This window comes from Triticum dicoccoides, chromosome 1B, assembly GCF_002162155.2.
Source record: "Triticum dicoccoides isolate Atlit2015 ecotype Zavitan chromosome 1B, WEW_v2.0, whole genome shotgun sequence".
Classification (NCBI taxonomy): Eukaryota; Viridiplantae; Streptophyta; class Magnoliopsida; order Poales; family Poaceae; genus Triticum; species Triticum dicoccoides.
In genome coordinates, this window is record NC_041381.1 from 178,461,786 (window position 1) to 178,470,787 (window position 9,002).

A 9,002-nucleotide genomic window follows, 5' to 3' on the forward strand; every position below is an offset into this window, starting at 1 on the left:
ACTAAAATTTGTTTGCCCCGTTGCAACGGACAGACAATTAGCTAGTATAAAGAAAACTTGATGGGAAAGGCTAGATGGCTATAAGTTAATAGATTTTCAGTTTTCAGAAAATTAAAATGCTCTAATGATACAGCGCATAATTTGAGTGTGTTGAGCCTCTTTGCTTACGAAAATGTTGTCAATACGATCGTTTCAATCAGTGGCTGCTCGCCCGCACCATATGTGATGGATCGTGTGCTGATTTCACCGAACTTGTAGGTTTCGGAATGACACACTGCTCCTTTCAAAAAGTAAAAGTGAACGTTCACATTATCGGTCTGATCTGATCTAGTATGAACAGGTCGAGAAAGTAAAAAAAGATGAGCATAGCGTCGTGTCCTCCTTGCCCTTTCCTCAGTCATCCTCGGCAGTGTTCTCAGGGCTTTGTGGGCCCTGCTTTCCATCTCCATGAATTGTCACTTCCGTCGGTACTTCGCCTGCCACCGTCCGTCCATGCCTCGTCAGTCCCCGAGCTGGCCGTACTGTCGCCGCGTGCCTTGAACTGCTCCTATCTCTCTCTCTCCCCCTCCCCCTCCCACTTCGTCCCATCGGACTTTCTTGACGGCTGCGGCGCTCGATCGGCGGTGGGCATTGCTCCTTCTCGGCGTGCACTGGTGAGTTCCACTGGCTATGTGCTCTGCTTTCTGTCCTATGGCATCCAGTTGAGCTAGCCTCTCTTGCATAATCTGCAAGCGACTGAGTTGGGATTTACAGTCAGAAACTGTAAATCTTGCTTCAATCTTGTGCAAGACGCACCCAGCTTAGCAGACGAGCATCATAATCGCCTACCAACTCACTTGATTTTGCTCTTCATTCCGCAAGGCAGCACAGATTGGTTTCTTATTTTGGGGATAACACAGCCCATTGGTTCAGTGAGTGATGCCTCGGAGTCGGAGCCATCCCAAACTAAGCTCGCCTTGCTCCCCGAAGGCCGTCCACAAGGTCATCTCCCGCTTCTCCCCCGAGAAGAAGCAGCTCGTGCGGTCAATCGGTTTCGGGGGCCTGCTGGAGCTGCCACTGCACAGGAAGGTCGGCCACAGGTTCTCCCTGTGGCTCCTCACCAAGGTAGCACGAGATGCCGCTGGTGCTCAACCTGCAGCAGCCGGCAAAGTAGCCGGCATACCGTTCTACCCACACGACGTCAGCAAAGTGTTCGGCGTGCCTTCCGGAGGACGCCCGGTGCCCAAGAAGGATCAGGGTCAGGTGCTGGTCTCCGACGAGGCCAAGGCGACCGTGCGCGGCACGCTCGGCTTGGACGAAGGAGATGACAGCAGACTCAGAATCCTGCATGCTGCAAAGCATGTACTGAAGAAGAAATTCCGTCGGGGAATGGCGGAGAAGGACGGGGCTGCATTCAAGGTCGCGTTCGTGGTCTTCGTGGTGGAGAATCTGCTGGCTCCAAGGGAGGTGGACTCTGTATCCCTGGACTACTTCATGGCCCTGCGGCGTCCCGATGAGATTCAGACGTATGATTGGTCCGAGTACGTGATCCGTGTCATACTGGACTCTGCCCGCGAAGTTCAGGCCGCTCTCGCTCAGGGGCAGCCCGTGGAGAATCTGTTTGGGTGCATTCTTTTCTTACAGGTAGGCACTAGGCAGGGCGTTACACTTGGTTTTTGGGGATGCAGTGGTTGCTGATTGGTTTTACTGCTAACAACTTGCAGATATTCTATCTGGATAACTTGGATTTCGGTCATGAGAAGAATCTGCTGCATCATCAGACACTACGATGCAAGGCGTATGACTACGACACAATTAAGAAGCTCGCGAAAGCCGATCGCACCCGTTCTCGTGTTGGTGGTTTATGGTCCTTTGGTAAAAAGTTGGTACGTTGTATCTTTGAGATTATTTTTTCTTTATGATATGTGAGTGTTCATGGTATTATTGGCTTAAATGATTGCTTAACAAGTTGACAGGCACGAGAGGCCTCTGATGTTTGTTACCAGCGTTCTGTCGCTCGATGTGGTAACCACGTGAACGGTGTTGCGGTTGGTTCAGCCGACGGTGGAGATCAGGATGGCCACTCTGATGATATAGTCTTCACAGATGGTAGAGTTTTCAATCAGGTATTAACTACCGAGAGGAAGTCTGCTGGAGCTACCAAGTGTAGCTTGCGAGAATGTTGTAAAAATATTTACCATGGACATTCTGATGCATTCAGGCTCAGTATATGAGAACAATCTGACAAAAAAGAAGTGTTTGTCAAAACAGAAATGGGCATACTATTGTTTTACCAAAGGAATTATTATGCACATTTTTAATGTGTGCATATTTGATTTTGAAGTAGTGTTACATGCTTTTATTAACGCTTTCAAGAACATGCTCTTATTTTTGTGATTTTGCAGAAAATTTTATGTGAAGTGTGTGGAGATGTTGGTATGGAAGATCTTGTGATGTTCTGCGCTTGCGGTGCTACTGTGCATCAGTACGTTTCTCTATAATATATCATATACTCCATCTATTCTTTTGTAAATGATCTTAGACTGCACCCTGAAGTTCGAACATTCTGAAATTTATCTCCATCGTATTTATCGTTTAAATAGATTTTTGTAATACTGTGATTAATTTGCACTAATTTGAGAGTTGCAAATCTAATGTTGAAGTTAAGTCTGAGAAACTATGAAAAATTCAAAACATCCTGTACTTCTGTAAAAAGAAAGAAAGAACTAATTATATTTTTTTATGTCTATATTTGACAAAATATAGATGTTCCAAGCCTCTCACTATTGATATCTGGTAGGAACCGGATCCCTACCAGGGCGTGATCTCAGGTTGTAGGGGGTAGGGGTGGAAGGAGGGATGGTGTGGTCGCCGGCGCTGGGGCGCCGGCGTTGCGTGAGAGAGAGAGAGAGAGAGAGAGAGAGAGAGAGAGAGAGAGAGAGAGAGAGAGAGAGAGAGAGAGAGAGAGAGAGAGAGATTGTTCATTATTGTCTGTTGCTTGATCGATGTGATCCGTTATTCTGCAGATATTGTTCAGACCCGGTTGTTCTTGATGCAACATTAGTAGAATGGTCATGTGATGAGTGTCAGGCAAAGCAGGGCAATGCCGCTGCTGACAAATTATCAGCAGAGGCGCTGAATCAAAAGCGGCCTAGTAATTATCTAACGGAAATTACAGTGGCAAGAAACGGTGTCTCGAAAAAGGCCTATGTGCAAAAAGGAGATCAGGAAGAACATTTCGCGTAAGAAGTCCAGTTCATGTGCTTGCTGACGTTGACAGATCAAATTCGTTCTACCCAAGGGATTGTTTAGAGGAACTTATGTCACATATGTGTGCGTCTATTAGTGCACTTGTTTTTTTTTTCAGTTATGATCTGTGCAGATTAAACCTTCTGGTTTCCCGGCTGCCTGTCTACTAGTACTAGAATCGTGGCATCAATGAGGTGGATATATGTCTCAAAAAGGTTTTGTAGTAGCCGTCTAGTATTTCTGAAACTTTCAGATGTTGACGAACTGGGTTCTGTCCCTCTTGACGAATCGTGGCATTAATGAACTGGGTTCTACTACATGTTTTGAGTATCATGTACTATAAGTTTTGGCACAAAAAATTATTTGTGATTACCTACTGCTACTGCTATTTTGCTACTCTTTACATGATGGGACATATCTTCGGACGAATGTATTGTCATATGGAAGACAAACCTCTATGACGGTTTTTTGTCACATGATACCACTAGCAGAGTTAACGGGTAATCATGTGAACTGAAGTGTTAGTATTATGTATCACACTGCTAACTTAAATTTGGATCTTTATCATTGTAAATATTGTTAAACTCTGCTCATCAAAGCCGAGCCCCCCTCCTCAATATGATATGAAGCTTATGCTGTCAAGCAGGAGGTGGATGGGTTCCTTCTTAAGCTGACTAGATTACCTGTTGCGTGAAATAGCGTAACGTCCCATTTCAAATCAAGAGTTACTTGAAAACAAATACTCCCTCCGTTCCTAAATGTAAGTCTTTTTAAAACTTCCACTATGGACTACATACGGAGCAAAATGAGTGAATCTATACTCTAAAATATGTCTATATACATTCGTATGTAGTTTGTAGTGAAATCTTTAAAGGGACTTACATTTAGGAACGGAGGGAGTAGTTGGCAATTTGGCAATACTGAGAGCTCTTTTAATAAAAAAAATCTGGAAAAGTAGCTTCAAACTACGTAATAGAGTCTTCAAAATGCGGGCATAAATTCTCTTTATACAATTTGCTATGTTACGTGGAAGCTAATGAGGCATACACTGGTTTCATACATATTCGGCGGGGTGCCCTCTTTTTTTTTTTTTGAGCCAAACTGCACCCTTTATTAAACGTTCAGAAACATAGGGATACAAATATTATCGGGCAAGCTAGTAAGCCACACATGGCGCCCTGAGCTAAGAGAGGCATCTGCCTTTGCTAAGGCATGTGCCTCCCCATTATGTTTTTTACTTTCATAAATAAAAGTTACATTGTGGAAAGACCTCCTCTGGTGCTTAATCTCTTGTAAGATAGCAAAATATCGGCATGGAACTCCAGCATCTATGTTGGTCACCACTTCGAAGCAGTCAGATGCGACACAGATAGATTGGACATGCAGGTCTAGTGCCTCGCTGCAAGCTTGTGCTTCAAGAACTGCGGGGTCAAGGAGGCCGTCATGTATAATAGCGGAAGCACCTAGAAACATGCCTCGCTTGTCTCTACAAATCACCGCTGACGCTGCCCGGTCACCGATCTTCGAGAAGCCACCATCGACATTCATCTTGACCGCATGATTGACGAGCGGAATCCACAGGCTAGGCTGCGACCATTCATTTGTATTCCCTGTATTTGCATGCAGGTCCCCCGCATTCACATGCAGGTCCCTGGAATTTGCGTGCAGGCCCTTAGGCTTTGCCATCTTCTCCGGAATCATCTCCAGATCAACCAAGAAATTGTTGATGAAAACATGAGTGCTCAGCGGGCTTTGGAACTGGTTATCGTGTATGGCGCCAAGTATCATTTGCAGCGTGACATATCGAGCACTCCGCCGAATCAGCCATGCTGCGATGGTGGCGTACAACACCTGTCGGGATCGAAGTCTTGGATAATCTCCAGGCAAAGACTCTGACTTTTGAAGGAACCGGAGCTCCCCACAGCCGGGTCCATGACCTGCGGTCTGTCTCAACATTAGAGTGCCCCTCGTTATGCTCGAGCCAGTCTGTTCGTTGCTGCTTAGTTGATGACAACAGCCTGTACGCGGATCGTACGGTAAAAATGCCCTTCCGTTCATAATGCCATGACCAGAAGTCCTCTCGGACCCTAGAGCTGAGGGGAATATTCAAAATTGCTTCCTTGTCCATCGCATAGAAGTGCTCCTCGAGTGCAGCTCCATCCCAGGTAAAGGTAGTTGGATTAATGAGCTCCGAAACTTTCTGCGGAGGGTTTGAGGATTTTGGGCAAACTGGCCGGAGCTTGAAATCCCGTGGGATCCAGTTGTTGATTCATATGTGTGTGTCCTCTCCTGAGCCCAATTTAAGCGTGTCCCTCCCTTCGGCTATTGATCGCCAGACCTGCGACGGATTCTTGCCCACCTCGGCTTCAAGAATTGAGGATGCGGGGTAGTAGACGGCCTTCAGTATCCTGGCACTGAGGGAGTTGGGTTCCTAAAGAAGGCGCCAGGCTTGTCGAGCAAGCAGGGCCAAGTTAAAAAGCTCAATGTCGTGAAACCCCATACATCCCATGAATTTGGGTTGTGTCATCACTTCCCAGGAGACCCAGGCGGTCTTCCTCTCACCATTCTTCGATCCCCACCAGAACTTTCACAAAAGACCATTAATATGCTGACACAAACCCCGTGGAAGTTTGAAACATGCCATGGAATATGTGGGAATTGCTTGAGCGACAGATTTGATGAGCACTTCCTTACCTCCAACTAAGAGTGTTTTTTCCATCCAGCCCTGGACTTGCTTCCAAATTCTGTCTTTTAGATATTTGAAAGACCCCTCCTTCGATCTCCCCACATCAGCCGGGAGGCCAAGATATTTGTCCAACAATTTCTCATCCTGGACTGCAAGAATCTGTTTAACCTCCTGCCTCAAGCTTTCCGAGCAGCCCTTACTGAAGAATATGGAGGATTTATCCTTGTTGATACGCTGCTAGAAGCGGCACAATATTTATGCAGTAGGAGATCCACTCTGTTTGCCATGTCAGGTGTCGCATCAAAAAATAGAAGGCTGTCATCTGCGAAAAGGAGATGATTTACCTGGGGTGCACCGACTGCCACTGTAATGCCCTGAATCCTCTCGTTTGGCCGTGTGGATTTCAGCAAACAGGAGAGGCCTTCAGCTGCCAATAAGAACAGATATGGCGATATCGGGCCCCCCTGCCTTAGGCCTCGGGAGGGCCTAAACTCCTCTTGCTTCCCTCCATTGAAGATGACCGAGAAGGAAACAGAGGTGACACACCTTATCACTATCTCTGTCAATCGTGGGTTGATCCCCAACTTAAGCATAACTCTCTCCAAATAATTCCACTCAAGTCTATCGTATGCTTTCAGCATGTCAAGTTCTAGAGCACAAAATCTATTACCCTTCAGCTTCTTTCTCTTCATATAATGCAGACGCTCGTATGCCGAGATAAAGTTATCAGTAATGAGACGTCCTGGTACAAATGCTGACTATTCCTCTGAGATGATGTCGGGGAGAATAAGCTTGAGCCGGTTAGCCAAAACCTTTGACGCAATCTTGAAGATCACGTTACAGAGGTTGATCGGTCGAAATTGTGCTAAATTTTTTGGACTAGCAATCTTTGGAATAAGAATGATGAACGTTTTGTTTATCTTCTCCGGGGAATCCTCTCCATTCAGAACTCGCAACACCATAGCAGTAACCTCATCACCACGCAGCTCCCAGTGCCGCTGAAAAAAGTGTGCCGTAAAGCCGGCCGGCCCAGGGCCCTTTATGGGAAACATTTGGAACAAAGCCGTTTTTTCTCAGCTTTGCTATACTCTGCATTAAGAGTGATGTTCATTGCTGCATCAACCTTAGTTGGTATGTGGGATAGCACCTCCTAAATCCCTATCGTATTCTCGAAAGCATACAAATTACTGTAGAAATTTGTTGCCATATCCGCCATCTCGTGCTCCTCTTTGCAGATTGAACCATCAGCACGCTGCAGCTCGACTATGCGGTTCTTTGCCTTGCGGGCGTTGGCTTTACGGTGAAAGAACTTCGTGTTGCTATCGCCTTCCGCAAGCCACTGGATACGCGCCCTCTGATGCCACATTATCTCCTCTCGTAAGCATAACTCCACCATCCGAGCCTCTATGCTCCTCTCCTCGGTGGATGGCCCTGTCCTGTTTGGCAGCGAGCGCATCTGCTGTAGTTTTTGGCGGGGTGCCATCTTAATCAAAACATTTAGTTTTTTTAATTTCGGGCTTAACTTTTCTGGTTTTTATTGGATCTTATTTGGCCCACCAAGGTTTGGTTGGGTTAGGCCTGGATTGTAGTAGAATACCAATTCAAATCAAATCCGGAATGTGGAGCAGAAGGTCATTGGGCAGGAGACCTCTTCACTGGCGCCTTATGCGCCGGTAGACCAAACCAGCGCCCACTCTCCTGCATACGTGGGCCGGCCCAAGAACAAGCCGAAGAGATCGCTCCCGACGAGCACTTTCCCAGCTTCCCTGATCGATCATTTGTGGTTGACCGGTCAACCCTTGAGGGGTCAACCTTAACTTTTTGAGAAAGAAATCAATAATTCAAAAGAAGAAGAATTCAAATTAAAAATATATATATATATTGCGAAAAGTTCATCAAAATTCTGAAAAAACTTCAAAAAATTGAAAACAAATCATTGAATTTGAAAAAAAGGTTCACCAGTTTTTAAGAAAGTTCAGAAAAAATTGTAACAAGGTTCACTGATTTTGAAAAAAAGTTCATAGAATTTGGAAAACAGTTTATGAAACCCAAAAATAGTTCACAAATTTGAAAAATGTTCATTAAATCCGAAAATAGTTCACAAATTTGAAAAAAGTTCATCAATTTTGGAAAAAAGTTCATCGATTTGAAAAAAAGTTCACCGATTTTGAAAAAAGTTCATTTAACTTGAAAAGCATGTCTCCATCTCTGTTAGCAGCAGCGTCTTGGTTGCGAGTTGCTTTCTGCGTTGCATTTAGCTAGAACAACAAATAATCAGCCTTTGACCAAGAACATTAGCTGAAGGACAAACATCAATCGAGGACAGAAGAAACAACACTTACATTGTGTCTGCCATGATGCCTCTTCTTCGTCATTTCTGATCGAATCAACAAGCCTGCGATGATCCCTCGGCCCTCGCGTCATCCCTCGGGCGACTCGGGGGCGATTAGGGTTTCACCACGCCACCACCCCTCCATCACCATTCCTTCCTCGCCGCCACGGAGACGGCCGCCGAGAAAGCCCGAGCGGGCACCGGGGAAGGTGGCGGCCGGAATCTCCGCGCTTGGATCGATCTCGACGGTCTTCAGACCAGAGCCTCGCATCAGAGGCTGCGGTTCCTTGGGGCGGCGGCCCCGCCGGCAAGGCGGCGACGTCCGGCGGCTGGCAACGTCCATGGGTGACGCTGGCAAGTGTGCTCGGCCGCACGGGCGGTGGGTCGCTAGTGGAGTCCGGCCACGGCGCGGTGCTCTATTGCGTTATATCTGGAGGTTCCCCTTTGTCCTACTGTCTCTCTCGACATCTCGGTGGCTTGCGTCTGCCGGCTCCGATGGTGGTGAGCCCTAGTGGTGTACTTGGAGTTCAGGGGAAACCTTGGCCGGTCTGGCCGGCCCGGCGGCCGCAATGCTCAAGGGCGTGATGTCTACTACACAACTTGTTCTTGTAGACTCATGTTGGGCCTCCAAGCGTAGAGTTTTGTAGGACATTAGCAATTTTCCCTCAAGTGGATGACCTAAGGTTTATCAATCCGTGGGAGGCATAGGATGAAGATGGTCTCTCTCAAACAACCCTGCAACAAAATAACAAAGAG

The 9,002-nt window shown here is 46.5% G+C and overlaps 1 protein-coding gene across 2 annotated transcripts; it reads left to right on the forward strand.

The window, feature by feature from the left end:
- The first annotated feature begins 471 nt into the window (after positions 1 to 471).
- On the forward strand, positions 472 to 3,583 carry LOC119326672. 2 transcript variants are annotated; one of them, XM_037600299.1, is made up of 6 exons: positions 472 to 653; positions 862 to 1,623; positions 1,704 to 1,865; positions 1,956 to 2,105; positions 2,385 to 2,464; positions 3,006 to 3,583. In XM_037600299.1, the coding sequence occupies exons 2-6, from the start codon at positions 919 to 921 to the stop codon at positions 3,223 to 3,225; spliced, it is 1,317 nt and encodes a 438-aa protein (XP_037456196.1). In that variant the 5' UTR covers positions 472 to 653; positions 862 to 918; the 3' UTR covers positions 3,226 to 3,583. The 2 variants fall into 2 exon arrangements, with proteins under 2 accessions (XP_037456196.1, XP_037456202.1); XM_037600305.1 differs by having other exon boundaries at positions 866 to 1,623.
- The last annotated feature ends 5,419 nt before the right edge of the window (positions 3,584 to 9,002 follow it).

Excerpts from the sequence above, each read along its gene's own strand:
- LOC119326672 (XM_037600299.1), top strand. The coding sequence starts at position 919 with ATGCCTCGGAGTCGGAGCCATCCCAAACTAAGCTCGCCTTGCTCCCCG. Across the intron at positions 1,866-1,955 it reads GGTCCTTTGGTAAAAAGTTG|GCACGAGAGGCCTCTGATGT; the intron begins GTACGTTGTATC and ends ACAAGTTGACAG. Across the intron at positions 2,465-3,005 it reads TGCGGTGCTACTGTGCATCA|ATATTGTTCAGACCCGGTTG; the intron begins GTACGTTTCTCT and ends GTTATTCTGCAG.